The sequence below is a fragment of the Coccinella septempunctata genome, chromosome 5, assembly GCF_907165205.1.
Source record: "Coccinella septempunctata chromosome 5, icCocSept1.1, whole genome shotgun sequence".
Taxonomy (NCBI): domain Eukaryota; kingdom Metazoa; phylum Arthropoda; class Insecta; order Coleoptera; family Coccinellidae; genus Coccinella; species Coccinella septempunctata.
In genome coordinates, this window is record NC_058193.1 from 6,648,804 (window position 1) to 6,672,596 (window position 23,793).

The 23,793-nt window shown below is 34.9% G+C and overlaps 1 protein-coding gene across 6 annotated transcripts in view; it reads left to right on the top strand.

The window, feature by feature from the left end:
- The window catches only part of LOC123314392 (CUGBP Elav-like family member 1), a 746,764-nt gene that overhangs the window by 496,999 nt on the left and 225,972 nt on the right, over positions 1-23,793 (top strand). For all 6 annotated transcript variants that reach the window (XM_044899671.1, XM_044899672.1, XM_044899670.1 and 3 more), the window contains one exon: positions 9,455-9,729. In XM_044899671.1, coding sequence (XP_044755606.1) covers positions 9,455-9,729 — 275 coding nt within the window. The remainder of the gene's footprint in view (positions 1-9,454; positions 9,730-23,793) is intronic.

The following is a 23,793-nucleotide window of genomic DNA, read 5'->3' on the forward strand; positions in this document are numbered from 1 at the left end:
GAAGTATTGTATATTTATTCGTTATTTTATATCTATTCGTCTGAAAAACGTAACCCTATAAATTGTAGTGAAGTGAAGGATCTATTATCAGAGGAGGTTTAAATAATGTGTTTTTGCTCAATCTCGTTCCCTTCGATATAATAATTAACAAGTAAAATAAGAAGATGAAAATACTTGTTGGGTTTGGGGACGTTATTAAAAGAAATCACTTTGTCTTTGTGTGATGGCCAACGTTTCGCAAAATTTATTATTGCATCATCAGGGCTCTAGAAATACAACTAAAAGTCAGAAAACTACATCACAACCAAACAAATTGATACTACCTTCAACCATCAGAAACCCAAAAGAAGTACAATCATTTAAAACAGAAATATAAACACGGACAACACATATAAAAAGGATTTTTTTCCTGAATGATATAAATATAAATAACATGAATATAAAAAGAAAAATATAAAAAATGTAAAAAATATAAATTACTCACATTCACAGTTGTGCTTTCTTTGGTTTATTAGAATATCACAGTCAAAAATAAAATAGTAAAATAACATAATGGGTACCATAAAATTCATCGAAAATATCAGGCTAGCAGATATCCAGGAGAGATGGATAAATCGAATAATGATCTGTGACACTGCATGTATGTATCTATCTATCTATCCATCTATCTATCAGTCTATCAAAAGCAATAACACAGGAGTGACAACATGTTTGAAAAGAATTCAGGTGTTCAATCTTCCTAACAAATTAAAATAGGAGGAACTAAGTCCATCAATGTCAGATCTTTTGTTGACAGAATTAGGCTCTTTTTTTATACAATTTTATATACATGTCCTGTAATAATCTTTTTTTATAATTGGATTGTGATGCTAAAATTTTTACTTCACCTAAGTTAAAATCATGTCCAGTATCTTTTTTATGTTCGACTAAAGCAGTTGGATTTTTTTCATTAAAAATTTTTTATGATCATTAGAATATTCATAAATTCTTTGTTTCAGATATCTACCTGTCTGACCTATATAAAATTCAGAACAACTAATAAAAGGTATTTGATATACCACATTCGAAATCAGTTATTTTTCTGTTTTTGATTTCAAACGAGAAAAGTGTATTTTCTCTCGATCATATGTTTGATCCTCTGTGAAATAGTAAAATAAGTTTTCATTTTCATAGAAAAAATTGCCAGAGCCAAACCAAAAACAACATGCCATACAGGTTCGAAATATTCAGGCTAACAGATATCAAGACTAATTCTCAGAATGAAGCATTAAAGAAATACACTTTAATTCTTGTCGAAACTGTTCTAGAGAGATCATATTTCATCTACATTGCAAGGGGTCAGATTCAGGACGATGCTGCTTGGCGCCCTGGATTCAACGTCGAAGTAGGCGAGATCGCTCTCATGTTACGTTGGTATAATGTATGGCGCAAGTTTTAACAATAGATCTTTTTACATCTCTGGCAAAGGGGCAACGACTCTCGTATCACACTTGGGAGGACGAACGTTAGGTAAAAGGCTCTTATTTCAACCCAGACCAAAGTATAATTGGAGATTTGTGAAATAGTTAACAGCGTTTGATATGACGTCAGAGAGAGCCTTTCGAAGGAATAAACGGGTTTACTTTTCTTTTTTTACATACTTATATTATTTCAACAGTTGTTATCGATTGAAGCAACTTTTTCCATAATTCTTTCGAATTCAACTTAAATGTTAACATTTTGTGCTGAATCATCTGTCAACAATATGACTAGAAATCTTGACAACCAGTAGTAAATAATTAATTAAAAATAAACAAAATGATAGAAAAAGAATTCTCAGCTTAAGCATTTTTGTTTTACTCTATGAGTGTGGGAAGTGAGGTAGTAACTAATGCTAAAAAAATTAAGAAAGTTATCAAATGAGCCAGCAGTGCTATTAAAATAAACCAGGGATAACAAAAGACACTAATGATAAACTTATACATGTTGTTTAACGAATGATTGTACAGGCTTTCAGGGCAGATGCAGGACATTTCGGTGAGTCTGAATCAGTGTTCGAAAAATGTTCTAATTATTTTCGTTCAAGATATACAGTTTTATGTATTTTGTCAAAAACTTTCAATCGGCATAACTCTCGAACGCCTAGGTGGATATTCATAAAAATTCTGGGAAGGAGTATGGGCCTGTGCCAAATATTTGCACATAATGACTTGTCGATAACGCAGGTCCGGACTGGAAAAATTATATTCTTTATTCCACCTCTTGTAAAACACCTTGTACATCAAATTTTCCTCAGAATATTCAATGAATACTCTATTGAACAAGCTCTCTTGAAATAATGGGACACTAAGCATCCATATTTGATGATCTATTGAATATCTGGAATTTTCAATTCTTAGTGAACGTGAAACTGTGTTTTTATGAATAAAGGGTTAATTCATATTGAATGAATGTAATATCCCAAAATCATGACTTAAGGCAGTGTTTCTCAACCTGTTTGGCGCGACATCCTAGGGGGTCGCGAGCATTTTGACATTTCAAACCATTGTCAGTTAATTATTGAAGTAGAAAAATACGGAAGTCGTAGATTGTTCCGTTTCCATGAATTGCAAAATACCCAGATCTTACATGCTTGGATTATTTTTTTTGGGGACACTCGAACAATGATGTTTATTTCTTTATTTATTCTTTACGGAAGAAATCATAGAAAGGGAGCATAGACAGGAAGCATCTAATTAATAGAGCCATATTTTCGCGATTATCGTCCAGTTGCAGGAAAGTCCATTAAAATTTAATACTTCATTAAAATCTTAATACTCCATTTTCCCCTTCAAAAATGACAGTTTTAAATTTTGATAGGACATCAAATCTTAATGGACTTTCCTGCAACTGGGTCTAAGACCCGTGAAGCGTCTTTAAGCGGTGCTATTCGATCGAATAAGTCATGACGTCAGTCTTTAAGATGCTTTAATCGTAACCTGGCGGTCTCTGGAGAGCGCCTGTGTCGTCTTAAGCGGAAAGAGGTAAAGAAACAACATAATATGTTGTTTATATCGAATTTGATTGGAATTCCTACTAGGGAAGAGTGCTTTTACTGCCAATAATGCACTCTGCATTATCATTTAGAATAAATAAATATTTTTCAAATAATAGCCAAAGAATAGAAATTGAAAAATTCACAGTTCGATTCGCTAGTAACAACGACAGATGACTCAACCATCAGCGATATTCTATTTTTGCGACAACAAAATTAATGACGTCACGCTTAAAGACGCTTTAAGACATCGATTAAGACGCTAAATCGCCAAAAGCCAAAATATTCAATAAGAATATATTTATATATCTGTTTAAGGAATTAATGCTCTTCAAATCGAGCCTAAGTTTTTTAAAATCAATTCACATACAGAAGTTAGATATACAGTTTTCCACTGGACAATAGGAACGTGAATAGTCAATTGTTCTGTGAAAAACCAGAATATTACCTCACAAGGAAATGAAATATAAGATATTAGACATACATTTTTTTTTCGGTGAACAAAAGTATATTTTCCTCACCATTCAATAACTGGGTTTATGGAAAAATTTTCTACGAAATGAAAAGATAGTTTCTAATGTTTCAATTTCTTTTCAACCAATACTTTTGCAAAAAAAAACAAAACAAAATACGAACATGAATATAGTTGAAAACAGTTTTTCCAGCTGATTTTGTTAAAATTTCATTGAACATACGGATTCCAAAATACGGCCTGTCACCACCCTTGATTAATCATTCCCTAGGATTCAAGTGCAGTCATCGTAAAGCTTATCAGCCAAATAATCTGGTTAGCTACAGAAAATATTGGGTACTGCTAAAAAAAGGAGAGAATTAATACAAAAATGATGCCGCGGCAAAAGAATTAAATGAGCAAAAGGAGAGCATGAAGACAAGAATGATGCCGCGAACTTCTTCATCAAAATACCAGAATTTGACCTTTGGTATTTTGATGAAGAAGTTCGCGGCATCATTCTTGTCTTCATTCTCTCTTTTTGCTCATTTAATTCTTCTGCAAATTATGAATAATAACAAGATGAAAGATAACCATTATCAGTTCTCCCTCACACACAAAGTAGCATAGGTATTCGCTTGAATTTTGTCATCAGGCGTTTAGATTTTTAGATTCGCTAATAAGATTACCTTGAGACACCTTAGAAACAAATATATGTTGTTCTGCTATTAAAAATATGCGAAATTCATACAAAAATACGTTGCATTAATATTTTGATTATATTACTATTTCTTCTCTTTTTTTCTATTGCCGAAAATTTGCGCCCCTCAAGCCTTGCCAATACTTTTCTCCTTTTCTATTAGCTACTACATTTTTAGGCGATGGGATGTGGTTACACTTAAGTTTAGTCGGCTAAAGATAGAAGAAACTAACATTAGCAAATAGCCGAAGCTAAACCTAAGTTTAGCCGGCTAATCTTAAGTTTATGTTCACACCTGTCTTTAGCTGTAACATATATATGTTACGGCTAAACTTTCGGTTTATATTCGAGGATCGGCTAAAGTTCGATAAAATATTCATCTGCGTCAGGGCATTTCATCTTTAGCCGGCTAATGTGCACATTACCCAAAACGGAACGGCTAAAAATGTATTCGATGGACACGCGGAGAGGTGATGTCTCATGAAAGGTCGGATGGGAGAGGAAGAACGCACACGGCCACTCTTTTGTTTAAATTTTTCGAATTGAAATATGCAAAAGAGATTGTATTAGGGTTGTATTACATAACGCCCATGGGTTTTCAATTCAACATTTAACGAGTTATTTTCATCTTTTTTGGGAGATTAATGCTCTTCAAACCGACCCTAATTTGTGAAAAATCATAATATGACCCCACAAGGAAATGAGATATCAGACATAGAAAATTTTTTCTGTGAACAAAAGTATATTTTTCCTACCATTCAATAATTGGGTTTATGGAAAAATTACGAAATAGGAACTATAGTTTCTAACGTTGCAATTTCTTTTCAACCAATTCTTTCGCAAAAAAAACAAAAAATACTATGAATATGAACATAGTTGAAAACATTTTCTCTAGCTGATTTTGTTAAAAATTTCTTCACGAGTCATTGAACATACGGGTTCCAAAATATGGCCTGTCGCCACCTTTGATGAATCATCCCGGGGGATACAAGTGCATTCATCGTAAAGCTTATCAGCTAAATAGTCAGGTTAACTACGAACAAGATTGGGTACTTCTACTTATATTTTTCTAGAATTTAACCTTTGGTACTTTGATGAAGAAGTTCGAGGCATCATTCTTGTCTTCATTATTTCCTTCTGCTCAATTTCCCTCAAATTATGAATAATAACAAGATGAAAAATAATCATTAACACTACAGTTTTCCCTCACACTCAAAATAGCATGTTATGAATTTTGTCATCAAGCGTTTAGATTTTTAGATTCGTCAATAAGAATTCCTTGAGACACAGTTGAAACAAATATATGTTCATTCTCCAATTTCTCAACTGCTTGACAGAATGCTTTTCTGCTATTAAAATATGTAAAATTCATACAAAAAATGCATTGCATAATAGTTTGATTATACTCGTAGGTATTACTATTTCTTTACATTCTTTTAATTGCCGAAAATTTGCGCCCCTCAAGCCTTCTACATTTTTAGCCGATGGGATGTGGATACACTTAAGTTCAGCCGGCTAAAGATAGAAGAAACTTACATTAGCAAATACCCGAAGCTAAACCTAAGTTTAGCCGGCTTATCTTAAGTTTATATTCCCACCTATCTTAAGCCGTAACATATATATGTTACGGCTAAAGATAGGTATGAGCATAAACTTAAGATTAGCCGGCTAAACTTAGGTTTATATTCGAGGATCGGCTAAAGTTCGATAAAATATTCATCTGCGTAAGGGCATTTCATCTTTAGCCGGCTAATGTGCACATTACCCAAAACGAAACGGCTAAAAATGTATTCGATGGACACGCGGAGAGGTGATGTGTCATGTCGGATGGAAGAGGACGCACGCACACGGCCACTTTTTTGTTTAAATTTTTAGAATTTAAATATGCAAAAGAGCATCGAATGTATTGGGGTTGTATTACATAATGCCCATGGGTTTTCAATTTAACATTTAACGAGTTATTTTCATCTGTTTAGGAGATTAATGCTCTTCAAATCGAGCCTAATTTGTGAAAAACCATAATATGACCCCACAAGGAAATGAGATATAGGGCCTGTTCCGATATTGCTGTTAGTACTGGCCCGCAATCGAATAACAATAGAACTCGAACGACTGGGCCAATAGGCATCGTTTCTGAAATACTGACAGTACTGTTCAGCAATATCGGAACAGGCCCATAGAAGACATAGTCAGTGTCTTGTGAAAAACCAGAATATCCCTCACAAGCAAATGAAATATAAGATATTAGACATAGAAAATTTTTTCTGTAAACAAAAGTATATTTTCCCTACCATTCAATAATTGGGTTTATGGAAAAATTACGAAATAGGAACTATAGTTTCTAACGTTACATTTTCTTTCCAACCAATGCTATCGCAAAAAAGAACAAAAAAAACTATGAACATGAACATATGTAGTTAAAAACACTTTTTCTAGCTGATTTTGTTAAAAATTCCTTCCCGAGTCCTTGAACATACGGTTTCCAAAATACGGCCTGTCGCCACTCTTGATGAATCATGCCGGGGGATACAAGTGCATTCATCGTAAAGCTTATCAGCCAAATAGTCAGGTCAACTACAAACAAGATTGGATACTTCAACTTATATTTTTCTAAAATTTGACCTTTGTTATTTTGATGAAGAAGTTCGCGGCATCATTCTTGTCTTTAATCTCTCCTTTTGCTCATTCAATTCCTCTCACATTATGAATAATAACCAGATGAAAAATAATCATCAACACTACACTTTTCCCTCACACTCAAAATAGTATGTCTCGAATTTTGTCATCAAGCGTTTACATTTTTAGATTAGTCAATAAGAATTCGTTGAGACACAGTTGGAACAAATATATGTTCATTCTCTAATTTCTCAACTGCTTGACAAAATGTTTTTCTGCTATTAAAATATGTGAAATTCATACAAAAAATGCATTACATTAATAGTTCGATTATACTCGTATTACTATTTTTTTACATTCTTTTAATTGCGTCCCTCATTCCTTCTACATTTTTAGCCGATGGGATGTGGTTACACTCAAGTTTAGCCGGCTAAAGATAGAAGAAACTAACATTAGCAAATACCCTAAGCTAAACCTAAGTTTAGCCGGCTAATCTTAAGTTTATGTTCACACCTATCTTTAGCCGTAACATATACACAAACACAACGTAAATTTATTGAAATTTATTCTGGGAGGATTCTGCATCTCTTCATAAACTTTTTAGGGTTTTCACTCCCAATCTCTGAAACAAAATCAATTAAAAATGAAATCAACGATTTGCTCCTGCGTAAATTCTTGCACTAATTTGTCAGGAGCAAATTAACTAGAAAAAATTGTTGCCTGACAATGAACTCAAAATAAATAACGTTGAAATTATAATTATGTTACGTTTCGGAGTCTATATCAGACTCCTTCATCAGACGAAAAATCTATTTTTTAGAAAATCTTCTGAGTTGTGGTTTTTGTTTGACATTAATTGTCAACACACAGAAACAGAGACTGCAAAGAAACGTTGATTCATTTAATTTTGAAATTACCGGATGACAGTTCCTTCTTTAGTAAATTGATCCAAATATGATCTATTCCTACCGAACAATTTGCCAAATTATTATCTTGATCTAATAGAATACACGTAGACTCGTTTAAAATGGTCTGGTTTCGTCATTGAAATTTTAGTGTTGTCCCAATCCATCATGTGGTCCCCCGTATTAGAACAAATGTGATCTGCGATTTGTGATCGATTAATTTCTCTATTTTTAATATTATTTTTATGTTCGCGTTTTCTTATTTCTAGAGGTCTGGACGTTTCACCTGTATATGTTTTACCACAAATACAGGGTATGTTGTAAATACAATTTTTTGATTTTTGTTTTTCGTTCAAAGGTTTAGTTTTTGTTAATATAGATCTTAAATCATTTTGCGTTTTAAAAACACTTCGTATGTTGAACTTCGAACCGATTCTTCTTATTTTTTCTGAAAGGCCATTAAAATAAGGAATTACACACAACAAATTTGGTTGTTCTTGACGGTTTGTTGGTTGTTCCTGATCATTATTACGATTTTGATTAGTCATTTTTCTCTCTAAATTTAATATTGTTTTTTCAATAAAATTTTTCGGGTATTGATTATCCCTAAGAAAATGTTTAATGAAGTCAACTTCATTATTTCTAATTTCGGGTGTAGATGAAATTAAATTAGCTCTATCATAAAGTGTTTTAATGATACCTCCTTTGACACTTACTTGGTGATTGGAATAAAAATTCAAATATCTATTAGTATGTGTCTTTTTTCGGTATACGCTCGTTTCAAAATAATTCGAAAACTTTTTTATTGAAACATCTAGGAATGAAATTTTGTTATCCTGCTCTAATTCCATTGTAAATTTTATTGTAGGTTCTTTGTTGTTAATATGATCAAAAAAATTCTCTAGTTCATCTCTGCCATGTTGCCAAATCACAAAAATATCGTCTACATATCGCCACCAACTCTTTGGTTTTAGTGGGTATGTGTCTATATATTTTTGTTCGAAAGATTCCATGAATAAATTACTCATTACTGTTGGATCTTTTTTGATTTTGGAATATTTATCGGTATCATCAACAATTTCTAAAAGTTTTCTTTTATATTCACCTGAATCCATAATAACTGTTGCATTTCCTTTATCGGCAGGTAGAATTTTAATGTTATTATCATTTTTCAATGAAGTTATAGTTTTATTCTCAATTTTATTTAGATTTGATTTTATTTTAAAGTTTTTGGGCTGTTTTTTCAATAGCTGTTATTATATCTAATGTTGGAATGTTTTTTGGAGTTATAGCAAAATTGAGTCCTTTTGATAATATAAATTTTTCATTTTCATTCCAATTTCGTGAAGATAAGTTGATTACTGTTTTATTAAAGAAGTTGTTACTGATTTTTGTATTGTAAATTCCCAACAAAAAAAAACTAACCAGTCCTTAAACTCGAGAAATAGGGAGAATCTAACAATACTCTGCCATAAGCGCCAATTCTTTCAAGAAGGTTTGGATTTCTGGGGTCCCGAAGTATATAATAAACTACATGAAAAATTTACACTACTTACAGGAAAAAAATCAAGGAGTCCTTAAAAGAATACATATTATATTTTCAAACAACAGCTTTTATCAATTATATGAATTCTCAAAACAGTCAGTTGAAAATATTGATGCTGTGAAAAATTATCACTTCTATTTTTTGAAGCTCGGTATTGGTCTGTTAAAATTAAATGCGTTAGCTGCTCTTCATTTTATAATAATTGAATAAATTTATGTTTCAGCCCTCTCGCGATGAACAACAACAACCACAACACGAACAATAACAACAATAATAATAATAACAACAATAACAACAACAACCTGCTGAATATTTCACAACAGAACAACGTTAAGAACAATGAGCCACAGGAGCAGCCTGACAGTGATACGATAAAAATGTTTGTCGGACAAGTGCCAAGGAGCATGGACGAGAATGACCTTAGGAGAATGTTCGAGGAGTATGGACGAGTTCATTCGATAAATGTGCTGAGGGATAAAGGCACCGGGGCCAGCAAAGGTGAGTTTCTCACAAGGTGAATTTTTCGCTTGTGATCTGAAATATTGGTTCATTTTCTTTACTATATTCACATGGCGAATCCATATAATATGATATATTGCATTGCTACTCAATCAATATATCATAAATATAAGTAATCAGTTTGCAAGTACATATTTTTGTATTGAATATACATACATGTTCGGTACATACTATACCGCGGTTGATGTAAATCATCGAATTGCAGGAACACATAAATTAGGTATAGCCAATTAAAAAAAAATACAAAAACCACCCCTCCAGAACTCAGAAACGCAGAATTTTCGAAGATTCTTCAAAACAGGTTACCTTCTGCTTTGATCAGGACGAATTTCTCTTATAAATTTATTCCGAAAAAAATCATTCCCATGAAGCTGGCATCAATTCCTAACATTTTTTTGTAAAGGGAGGAGGAATCGAGTGTGTGGTAATTTTATATTTATATATACAGGGTGATTCAAAATTCGAGGCGAAAGTTGGGGAACGTATACAGGCTATTCTTGATAAAAAAAGTAAAGTAAAAGTTTTGGATATTGCCTTTTCTCCGAGATATAAGTTTCTGCATGTCATCAATTTTAAATTTTGATAGCTGATAAAAATACAGAAAAAATTGTATCAAATATTCAAAATTGCCACTATTAGTATCGATGGCAACGCAGAATAAGGGAATTGTACACTAATTGCACGTTCTGCCTATTTTGAGTGGATTCGACTGCATTAATAATTCGTTCCATTAATTGTTCTCTATCATTAATTTCCACTGCGTTTACTTGTTGTTTCAAATATCCCCATACAATACAAAATAATCCAAAGGATTCAAATCAGGTGAACTCGCTGGCCATAGCACCTGACCACGCCGAGCAAACCATCCATTGAAATTTTGGTTTAACCAGGCGATAACATTTCGTCCGACATGCTGTGCTAATTCGTGCTGATACCACGATACCACATACAATTGTATACCAAATCCAAAGGAAAATCCTCTAGCAAATTATCGAGATTGTTTTTCAAAAACTGCAAGTACCGACAAGCTTTTAATGCGTTGCCATCACAAAAACCGTCCACAAAAATAATATCTGCATATTCTTCGTTGGAAAACTGCATGTTTAACAGAAGGAATAAACCAGCAAAGCAAACAATAAGTGTTCTGTTACCAGATGACATTCATCTCATTTATTTCTAGGCGCACTGTAATTTATAAAATTTAATTGGTTGCATACAGAAATATTAATATTCAAAAACTCGAAAACGAAGGCTCATCGGCCAAAAATTTTTTTTTTACGTTTAATCAAGAATATCGGTCTCTATATGTCCTTAATTTTTCGCCTCGAATTTCGAATCACCCTGTATATAATTTTTTTTGTGTTCTAGAGAAGGGGCAAATTTTCGCTGGGACACCTTGTGGAACCATCATGCAATCTTGATGATTTGTTTCCTCGAAAATACGGCATGAAATCCATTAAAACACACAAACCCACAAACTGAAATGCGTTATTTTGAAACGTGAATTCCCAGAGGAATATTACGCTCATGTCTATGCACGTCCTTTCGAGAGCATAATCGGTTATCATCATCGTTTGTCGTTTCCTTGAGTGGTAACCAATATACGTCGGCACTGGTACTACAAGAAAAATAAATAAAATCCTTGTCCAAATACCCAATCTCTGATTTTTCTTTTCAATATACTCAAAGGTCGCATTGCTTGAAAATTTGGAAAAGGAGGTGCAAGAAGATATGATGTTCGGTATCGCCACAAGCCACGTCACACGAGTGCTCATTGACGTAGCTCTCATAAAATTGGACCAACTACTGAAATTATCATGCGCACCTCCAATGACTTGTAGTACTTAGATAATAATAAACGTGTTCGCACAAAAGTTGAAGTTATTATAAATTATTATCTTATATCTTAACCCATTGTCTTGGTTTCGCCACTGCGAATGACAAACCGCGTTCTGTCATAAAGCTTGACCTTCTACTTCATCAACTTTACACTTGACACTGAACTGAATTGAGAACTTTTTGCTATATCTTCTTGATTTGTTAGTTATCAGAACCCTGTTAATTCTACAGTTTTGTAGATTAGTATACAGGACTAGTAAGCCCGTAGATTCGCCTTTTCGGACTGATTCGCTTTTTCGGGCTGATATACGCCTTGACCGTGGCTCGGGCCTGCGGCCCTCGTTGTTCGCCGGACCATGGCTCTGGCCTGTGGCCCTCGTGGTCCGAGTCTGCCATGGCTCAGGGCAACGGCCCTCGTGGTTCGCCTCGGCCGTGGCTCGGACCTTCGGCCCTCGTAGTTCGCCTTGGCCATCGATTCGCCTCGGTCACAGCTCGGGCCTTCGGCCCCCGTATTTCGATATTTTGAAAATCATTTCTTGTGGTGTGTGTAGGGTGTTCAAAAGCACAATTTAAAATTTTTGTCATATACAGGGATATATACAGGGTCTTCGAAAACAAAGATATAGACCAAAGTTATACTTTTTTAAATGTAACACTCTGTATTTGAACTCAAAAATAGAATGGCAAGCTTAAATTATGATGATATTCTTCAGATCACTGTATACCGTAGAAGGACCATTTACGAGATAATGGCGACAATGATTTATTAGTTTTGCATTAAAAATCGAAAATTGCTGAGAAACTATCAGGTTTAGATGTGAAAAAAATTTATGAAGATAGTTTAGAAATTAATTTTTACGTTAAACGAGATATATAAATACCGGGTGTGCCATTTGAAATAAGAAAGTTTTCGACGAATATTTGTAGTTGATGTTTGAGAATTAATTATGATCACTCTGTATAATAATAATAATAATAATAATAATTTATTGATCCTGTTAGACATCAAACAATGTATAGGACAAGTCACAGAAATCAGACCATTACAATTGATCACATAAATATTCACTAACCGAGTAATAACAATTCTTTAAGAGCAATTCTTTGACCACTTTCTTGAAATTCTTCAGACTAAGAGATCTTATATTCGCAGGAAGATTATTAAAAAGCTTAATGCATTGATAAGATGGTGACATCCGGTACTTAGATGTTCTGTGTTTTGGAAATGACAGCACTGTTTTATTTCGGGTGTTGTAATTGTGAAAAGCAGACAGCTTCGTCAGATGGTTTTCATTTTCTTTGGCATATACCAGGCACTTGAGAATGAATATGGAAGCGACAGTCAAAATATTGTTCCTCTTGAAAATTGGTTTACAAGAACTGCGAGGTGCAATGCTGAACATCATACGTATAATCCTCTTTTGGGTTATGAAAACTCTACCAACGTCCGTTGAGTTCCCCCATAGCATAATATTATAAGAGATATGACTGTAAACAAGACTATAGTAGACATTCATTAGTGATTGCAGAGGAACAATATCTTTTATTCTACTGATCGCGTAGTATGAACTATTAAGTTTCTTGCAGACATCATCTACATGTAAGCTCCACCTTAGGTTTTCGTCTAAATGAATCCCGAGAAATTTTGCATGGCTTCCAGCTTGTATCACATTATCCGAGTACCGCAATGTCATCCTATTCAGATCATTACTCCGATTTTGAAAATGAATGAACTCCGTCTTATTAATATTAATCATAATATTATTTTGTCTGCACCAATCTACAAAACAGTGCACCAGCAGCTGACATAACGCCTGTAATTCCTCAAAGGAACCTGCACTAATCACCACCGAAGTATCATCGGCGAACAATATCAATCTCAGTTTTTCGAGGAGAAGATGGATATCAGGGATACCCGTTATCAAAATAAACATTTTTCTCAGATTCACAGGCAGATCGTTAATAAACAATAAAAATAGAAGTGGTCCCAGCACAGATCCCTGGGGAACGCCCGAATTAACGCTACGCTCTCGTGAAAATGAGTTGTGAACCCTGACAGATATAGTTCTTCCTTCAAGATAACTTTGAATCCAGGTTGAAAATATACCCCTGAATCCAATGTTGTAGCATTTATCGATCAAGAACTCGAAAGAAAGGCTATCGAAAGCTCGGGATAAATCGAAAAACAACCCGGCGACGAACAAGTCCCCATCGAGGCATTCGTGGACGTACTCGACAAAAAATAGGGCCGCCGTGTGAGTTGAGCGACCAGTCCTGAACCCGTGTTGTGCAGTATCTAGTATATTATACTTATCAATAAAGTTAATCATTCTGTTAAAAACAATTCTTTCGAAAACTTTAGAAAACACACTGAGAATAGAAATAGGCCTATAGTTAGCAATGTCATGCACATCATTTTTCTTATGGACAGGTAAAACAATAGCTTTCTTCAAAAGATTAGGGAAAACACCCGAGCTTATAGAAAAATTGATGATGTATGCGAAATGTGGCGCTATGTCAGCCGCTATTATCTTCAATATACGAGCAGAAATGAAGTCAAACCCTGTACTCTTTTTGTTCTTTAGACTTTTAATCACATCGACAACTTCATTATCCAGAACAGGTTGAAAAAAAAAGTTATTGTTCAATATTGGTGAGACGGTGCACGAAATCGACAAGTTAGATCCATAATAATTGAGCAAAGTTTTTTCGGTAACTGAGGAGAAATATTCAGCAAAAATGGACGTCAGATTATCAGGGTTGACATATGACATACCATCAATAATTAACTCAAAGGGTTTGCAATTCTTTGACTTCCGGCCAGTTTGGAGATTTACTAAACTCCACACTGTTTTGTTTTTGTTATCAGAGGTTTCGATGACATCGCGGTAATAACAAAATTTCGTCTTTTTTATTAGTGAATTGTAAGAGCTTTTGGCCTTTCTATAGTTCTCGCGGGTAGAGTGACTTTTCAGATTAGCATACAACCAGTATAGATCATTCAGTTCTCGTTTTGCCATGATTATTTCGGGAGTGATCCACCGCTTGTCGCTTCTAGGAAGACTAGTGCAGTTCATCAATGGGCAAAAATTTTCAAAACCTTCTTGTATCAGGGACAAAAATGACTTAAAGCATTCATCAACATCTTGACAGAGGTAAACGTCTCGAAAATCACAGCTTTTCATGTAATGTGCGAAATTGTCCAGGTTCTGCGGGCTCAAATTCCTGACCAGTTTGATCTGAGGACTACTGACTGGACTAAAACTCAATGGGAACAGAAATGAAAAAACCCGGTGATCACCAATGTGAGCCTCATAAACCTCGACAATAGTGTTGGGAAATTGTAAATTGCACAATATATAGTCAATTTTAGATACACTCGTGTGACCATTAATATTCGTGAATACTCTAGTGGGTTCACGCGATGAAATATGCAAATTGTAGCATTCAAGTAAATCAATAAACAACTTGCGATTAGGACAACTATCCTCGAGTAAGTTAACATTAAAATCTCCACACACAAATATTATGTCACCCGATCGAGAACAATGATTCAATGTATATGACATGAAGTTTATAAATGATTCGAAATTACCAGTGCCTGGCCGGTATACACTAAGAACAACACATCGAGTATCCCCAGTCTCCACTATTGTTCCACACACTTCAAAAACCATCTCCTGAGAATATCGTGAGACGTATAGTTTCTTGATGGGTAAGTCTTCTCTCACGTAGATCATTGATCCTCCATGCAACCTATTGACACGACAATATTGATCTGCTTGCAAATATCCAGGGATGATCATGGTTTTAGCACTTTCAGGGTTACACCAGTGCTCGGCGATACTGATGATGTCAGGCTTTTTTTCGTTGAAAAGGACCTCAAGATTACCTAGTTTGTTTGAAAGGCCTTGTACGTTTATTTGAAGAATCAGAATGTGTTCACCTGTTGTAGTAGGGAAAGTAAGTTCTGTGTCTGAATTCGGCTCCTTGAGCGGTTGTCTTGCTCCTCTTGTCGTGCCCTGTACCGGTGCCAGATGTTGGACTTTAGGACTGTGCTGTGTTGTCTCGAGGTGTTTGTTTCTTCCGAAAAAATTGTCCACCAAAGGAAAACTCTCTCAGACATACTCCTTGGGGCCAGAAGGATTCATTGAAAACTCTGTCGTAGGATTCTTTGGTTTGTAGGCCAATACTGAATGCAGAGTTTTGACCCTGACAATTCAGCTTCTTCACCACAATTTGCTCCTTCACACCCTCATTCTGCAAGTAAGATAGCATATCTTCCTCAGACACCTCCTTTCCAGCGATTTTTCCGACATAAATCCATTGCCTACGTGTTGCGCCTCGAATTAGCATATTATCGTCATCTATAGATTTCGTTCCATAACAAGTTTTATTATGAGATGGTTTCTTTTTAAGCCTTTTCCCTTTTACTGTAGACCAACCATCTTCAGAATCTCCTTTGTTTATATTCGCCTCGGTTGCATAGGAGGATGAACATTTGTCATTCAAGTTTATCATCGTATTTACAACACTTGGTGGCGCCGGTGGCGTTTGCCTCAGGGTGGGCATTCCTTGCGTACGCTTCTTAACCGCAGAATTATAACGGGAATTCCCTGATGTCGGATAAGCGTCATATCCACTATCAATATTATCACATTTATCACCTTTGGTTTTATCACTACTTTTTGTTTCATGTGTGTTTGTTTTTGTTTGGTTCTGAAGGAATTGAATCTTTTCATGAAGTAATTCGTTATTTTCAGCAAGAATTTTATTCTTACTACGACACTCCTCTAAAAGCGCTTTCAGGTACAGAATCTCCATTTTGAGGACATCATTTTCAGTTTTCATCTGGGACTGCTCCTCGATACTTCCCTCATCAGACACTTCGTGTTGGCAGGGTGCGTTTTTTCTGTTGGCCGCCTGTATAAGACACGACGGATGGAATATTCCATAACATTTTTTACATTGAGCAAATTCTTTAACCCTTCTACTGCATTGGTTACAAACTGTTTCGAGATTCTCACTGATATTATCCGATTTCGCGGATCGATCCGGGAAGACCTCTTCACTCGTCGACAACATAGTTGCCTATATTCCAGAGTTGTAATTTTCTCTTATATGTAGAAGTAGCCAACAGGTTTATTTTGTCTGTATCGCTGGCGTAACCAGTTTCTTCATTAATTGCTAATTGAAAAAACTCCATATTTCCTATTTTTCGCCATTATCTCGTGAAGGGTGCTTCTGAGCTATGAAGTAATCTGAAGAAACTCATCATAACTTGAGCTTTCCATTCTATTTTTGAGGTCAAACATAGGGTGCTACATTTTAAAAACTACAACTTTGGTCTATATCTTTGTTTTCCAGCACCCTGTATATATGACAATAATTATAAATTATTAACATTCAATTAGGAAAGACCCTGTATATGTTATTCGTTTTGGTATTAGTAATTTTCCTCGAAATTTCATTATTTGGTTGCCTCTATTCTACTAGATTTATCATCGGTTCATGCAGTATCGATCGTAGCCGAATTTTTCAGGTAATGTACTAATGAAAGATGCGACACAGCGATAAATCTCACCCGATTGAAAAGCGCATCGACGTGTATTACGGAGATGAACAGAGCACGCTCCCGCTTCGCGATATAATTCCCCAAAAAGGCCATATTGATTAGTGTCGGTTGTGTCCTATTAAAAATCGGAATGAACAGACGACCCTCCGCTTGTGGCAACTAATTAGTGTGGAGATTTATTACAACAGCGCAATACTAATTTTGTTTAATACCCCCATGTTAAAAAGCTGAACGAGGAGGATTACTCCGTACCGAGTGATCTATTTCGAATAGAAGTTGAGTGGTGTAGTTGATGCGGCTTTTCTTCTTCATTACCGCCATCAAAATTAATGAGGGATGACTCTGCTGACATACAAGCGCTGCGTGAAGCTCTATCGAATAATTTTTCCAATGTTACCCCCATCGCTGAACAATCTGAACAATGACTCCAGCCTTAATGCTGAATATGTTCAACCATCCCTCGTCGTGTCAAACTGTTCACTATGAGGAGTTTCATCTTTCGGATCCACAGATTAATTTAATTTGATCGTTATTTTCGTATTGAGTGAAATTCTTTGGTTTTCGGTGAATATCAGTGAAGTGCGCTTAATGACTTCATTTCCAACAGAATGGATCACTTTAACCAGAAAGAATATGTACTAATGTTACTTAAGTTTTTTTCTGATAGATATTTTTTCCGAAATCGGATGAAGACTAGGTTCAAGACGTCGAAGACATCGAAATTGCATCAGTTATGCATTCGGAATCAGATAAGTTATTTCTGATCACATTGAACTGTAGCGTAACTGTAGTAAATTTACACGATATTATGATATTGGCGATGTTGTCAAAGATCCCTTTCACCGAAATGAAGACAAGTTTCATAGAGCAAATAGTCGACATAATATAAAATTTTTCATAAGTGGATAATTGTATTATCTATAGGTTTTCCTAGGAATAACTGAACAAGGATGAGTCTTTGACTTGTCATTTTCTCAGCCCCCTAAATTTTCCAAATTTTTTGACGCTAAAATTTTGTACTAGTTTTGTACCGAAATGTACCGTTAAAAAAAAGTTTTGTACCCCTAATTAAAATGATGAATATACGGTTTTCAGTTTGGGGGGGTCTTAGACATGCTCACCCGCCACTTTTAAAATTGCAAATTTTTTTTATTCCAAAGTTTTGTACCAAAACGTACCGTCAAGAAAAAGATTTGTACCCTTAGATTAAAGGGTCTTAGGTGGGTTTCAAATTGGGGGAGATGAAGACATATTTTTGAAATAATGAATTTTCGGTTTCCAAAACAAGCTGAAACATGTGTACTAAAATTTGTACCGAGATGTACCGTTGAAACCATAAACCATTTTTCGTTCAATATTAGGCAACAATAATTCCATTCGATTTGCTCCTAACAAATTAGTGCTAGAATTTACGCAGGAGTTTTTTTCCAAGACTGGGAGTGAAAACCTTAAAAAATTTCATGCATACTCCTCCCAGATTGAATTTCAATCAATAAATAAATATTCGCAAAGACAAAACTCTGTTAAGGGTAATATTCAATAAGGTATACTTCATTCACATTTACTTCAGCACTCGGTTGGCCATGAAATAATTTTCTCAAGATTTTGTAACTAAAGGGTGTTTCAAATTGCGTGTTTTTTTTTAAGAATAAATAAAATATAGATGGCGCACCGAATTCGTCTGGGTATTTCGACATTTAAAAAGTATAATGTACGACATTTATAAAAATGGCTTCGTACACGATACAACAACGCGTTCAAATTGTTAAATTATTTCACGAGAATCAGCGTTCTGTGAAAAGTGTTTTTAGAAAATTTCGTGAATTTTATGGTTTACATAATCGTGCTTCAGAAAGATCTGTTGGTCGAATTATTAACAAATTTCAAGAGACCGGTTCGGTGATAATCGAATTTTTGTGGCCTGAATCAATGAATATTGATAAAGGGGACATTTGGTTTCAAAAGGATGGCGCTACACCTCACTTTGCAAATGACACAATTGACTTATTGAAACAATAATTTCCTGGACGAATAATCTCCAGAAACACTGATGTCAATTGGCCACCAAGATCATGTGATTTGACACCGTTGGACTATTTTTTTGGGAGTTATGTGAGAAGCCAGGTCTATAAGAATAATACAAAATCGATTCCTGAACTAAAGAATGCAATTTTTCGTGTCATCAGTGAGTTAAAGCCTTAATTATGTCAAAATTTCATTGAAAATTTAAACAAAAGACTAGACGTCTGCAGACCTGCAAGAGGATGCCATTTGGCAGATATTATTTTTCTTACATAAATGTCATAACTGATACTTCAATTACCAATAAAAAGTTTTTGAAGATGAAAAAAAAACGCGTAATTTGAAACACCCTTTAGAACGGAGTAAGGTTGGCACTCATGAAATGTCAATTAATATTACCAAAATGTGATTGAATAAGAGAGAAGACAGAGATCAGGAAGAGCTAATCCAAATAGTAACCCTGATATTCTAAAATGTACAACATATTATTCACTGTACATGAGAAAATTTATAGGTATGTATTATGTTTCAGGCGAATCTAAACGACTTTTATTTTAGCTGAATGTTTCCACAGTCAGAAAAATTTTGAATGAAGATGATAACAAAGAATTTCCTTTTATTGGCAGACCCAAATAAGTGGGGGCAATTGCAAATTTTATTTTAGGGTGAACGAATGCAAAACGTTACTACCTATAGGATTTTCAATGAATGTCATTGTAGAATATGTTCCAGAAAATTAATTTTTCTATTTTTCATTTGACTTGTCCTATACATTTTAAATGTATGGATTTCATAGTTGCCTCGGAAAGAAAAATAGATAGATTTTTTTAATCCGTTTTGTTACCAGTTTACAGTTACATGTTTAGTCCAGAAAAATATTTTGTCCTGATTATAACTGCAAGTTACCACTATCGAATCCTGAAGAAGTCTGAAACCTCAGCCGAAACGTCGTGGAAGATAAAAAAGCCACTCTGGAGGACTAGTATTTTTTCTTTGTCGAAACATCCCTTACTCCCCCAATGTATAATTATTATTATATCAAAGTATTAAAATAAACACTCATTAACACTAGCCAGTTGCCCTCTGTTAATTGTTGATTCATGTGAAATTTTTGTTTGAAGGTGAAGTTTCCCTTGTCTTGAAGCTCCCTTTAATTTTTTTGACTTCCATTGATGCAAGATGATTTTTGTTGAAGAATTCAACATTCTTGTAATTATCCGTTTTTTCCTTCGAGTGATGCCCATTCCAAACCACTGAATCATATGCATTTCATCTTGGGGTGGATTTTCTATAACTAATGGAAATTCTTTAACCTTCAGCCACAGAAGATAACCAACATTAAATCTCCTCAAGCTACTCCATATTACGTGACAATAGTTCAATATTCTTTCATAGCAAAAATAAATATATTCAAAAACTGATCTCTTGTATTTTCCGTACAAAGAACTTGATTTGGTATGCCTTCAATTAGTTCGTTAAACATCAATTATGTTCGTCACATATATTTTCGACTTCATATTTCCCGAAGTGATTCGACATTGTGATAAAATAGGTAATTACTGAGACTTTTACGTAGAACAGACAACAAAGTGCTGATTTAAAAGCCAAAAATGTTTTGACAAGTGTCATAACCTCACATTTTCGTACTATACAACGTAGAATGTGTCGAATTTCCATGGCCAACCGAGTGCTAAAATAAAAGTGAATGGAGTATACATAAATTTTCAGTTCGAATTATGCGAGGAAAAAGTCAGTTCTACATATCGTCGTTCTAAGATGCAAATTGCCCAAGTCCATTTTTGATGAAAACAAAGGTATTAGTGCCTTCTAGTGACAAGCGCACAAACCAATGATCTGACAGCGGCCCAAGTTCTAATTTGAAAGACAAGAAATGTTGTAACCTATTCAAATTTGGTTTGCTTTTAATAAAAATTCAAATTTACAAAGTTTTTTAGCTCTCCTGCAAAACTGTCATTTTGTGAGTTAGGCTATTTGCATCTTAGAACGACGATATGACAGATTTTAGGAAATTTTTATAAATTGGCGTAGATAAGCAAATATGCTATGATGTTCACAGAAAAGCAGAAAATTATGAACTTCAAGAAAAGATGTTCATCGAATGGAATGATTTTCGGAATGAAGTTTTTCATTGATGTAATGAATCTTATCCAAACACAAATTTCCACCTAACTTTTCGAGTTTCTTCACTACTAATAAAATATCAGAAATTCAAAGAACCAAACTCTTATTGAAAGTTAGTTGAAAACTCAGATATTGATATTTGACCATTTTGGGAAATGAAAAATGAAAGTGTTCCTTATGTTTGCCGGTATAATGCGCTTTTTTATCTGAAAGCAACTCTGTTTGAAAGTTCCACGAAATCAAATATTTGCTACGTTGAATAAACAAGAATTACATAACCTAAAAACATAACACAGGTACTTCTTGATGGCCGGCGCCGGCATCATCTACACATTACAGATATTTAGAAGATTCAGCTGCTTATTCTGAACACAATTTTGTTGCCAAATGACACCGTTTAAACATTCAGAGAGGATATTCATCTATTCATAGTAATAGTAATTTATTTGCATTTCAACAGTTATTACAAATTAATGAATTAGAAATGGAATCAGATCACATCAATGATGGACATTAATAAAAGTTCCTACAACCTCCAAAAATTCATCAAGTGAATAAGGTTCGATGTTCTATGGACTGGTATAGGTACTTTCCACTTATAGGCATGGAGTTCGTTGATTGTTCTCAGACTTTCAGGAATTGAGTTATATAACTTCATACACATATATATTTGCCATTATTTTGAGCTGGACTGGGGGAATGCTTAGATATAAGTAAGGTGCTCTACGCTTTGTGTTGTTAATATTTGAATATTCTTCAAAGAATTCAGGATATTTTCTGATAAATAACATACATATTGTCCAAGTACACTGAAGGTATAAATATTTTAACTCAGTTTTCGGCAGATACTTTAGATGTGGGCATGCCAATTTCAGTTAGACTTGACGCAGTCCAGTATAATCTCAGCTTCTCTGAATGTTTCCTCAATATTTCTGTCCAGTGCAATAATATTGTTATCATCCGCATAGACAATCATTTCAGCTACTACTCCACGAAGTTGTACATTTCCCTCAAGATCACATGGTAAGTCATCGATGTAAACGAGAAAGAGCAGTGGACCCAGTATGCTTCCCCGTATGACTCCCAGCTCGATCAGTTTTTCATCGCGTACACATCTGAGCAAAACAGCCGAATGAGCACATCGCGCCGAATGAGCATTCAGATGTGGACGGGCAAAACACACCGCACCGAACGCGCTCATGTTGCGCGGAGCCGATCCGCAACTTGTCGGTCCATCAAAGAAAATTCGTGCTCAGTGTGGACGGGTTTAGTTGACATCTTTTCCTCGAACCGAACACACACATTTAAATATAGATTTCTCGCAAGAAACGTATTTGAATTCAATAAAATAGTGTGAAAACCGCCCAATTTTGTCGCCCTCACTTTGAATGTCGTGCAATTAAAAAGTGCTGTTGAGGCTACGGTCTCGACTTCTTTGTAGATATAATTGTGAAGACCATCTAGTACGCCGTCGTCTCTTCTTATTTAGCAACTCGTACAGAATTATGAAAGAGGCATTAGCACAATCCAAGTTCTCCTTTGGTTGAGATCACTACCATTTGCCTACGCCCTTCAAGGTAGCTTCAGATGAGGTTCAATTGCTTCTCTAGAATCCCGTAGTGTTCAAGCTTCTTTATCAGTTGTTCGTGGTTGGCAGAATCAAAGGCATTCGAAAGGTCCAAGAGAATTCCTAGAGGTATACATCCGTTGTCCAAAGACTCGACGTGTTTACTTGTTAGCTGGAAAATTGTAGTCTCGGTATTCTTGTTCTGAAACCATGTTGATGATTCGTGATTATTCCACATTTTCTGAAAGAGGAGAGCAATCTATATGAGCAATTTTCTCCAAAAATTTCGCAAAAGCTGTTAACATGCTGGTAGGACGATAGTTTTCCATTACGGTGGTGGGTCCTTTTTTATGGCAGGGTCTGATAATTGCCAACTTGAGGTCAGTTGGAAAAGTGCCTTCGGTGAAAGACTGGTTCATTATGTAGGTGAAAGTCTCAGCGATGAGATGTATCAACTTCTTGACGATGTGAACAGGTATGTTATCGTGACCACAAGATGATGGATTTTTAATCTGTTTAACAGCACTGATACTTGGCTAGTTATATGAAGGATGAAAAAGCTATTTTCTACCCTCTTCGTTTTCAGTAAAAGTTCTTCTGTAGTTGCATTCCGAGCTGTGTCTGCAATGTGGTGATTAAAGTTGTCAGCAATGATTTGATAGTCTGTAGATGGTTACGCTAGTTCTCTGTTTCGACTTTTGCCTGTAAGTGTGTTGAGCAAGTGCCAGGTATTATAGCTTTTGACTTGTTACGAGCGGTTCGGATTTTATCCCCATAGGAGGCCATCTTTGAGTCCTTAAGCATATGAAAATGAATGGATTGTATTTGAATCTGGTATTGTACGAAATGAAATAAACAACGATAATAGGAGTATGAGAATATTCAATATTAATCGCTA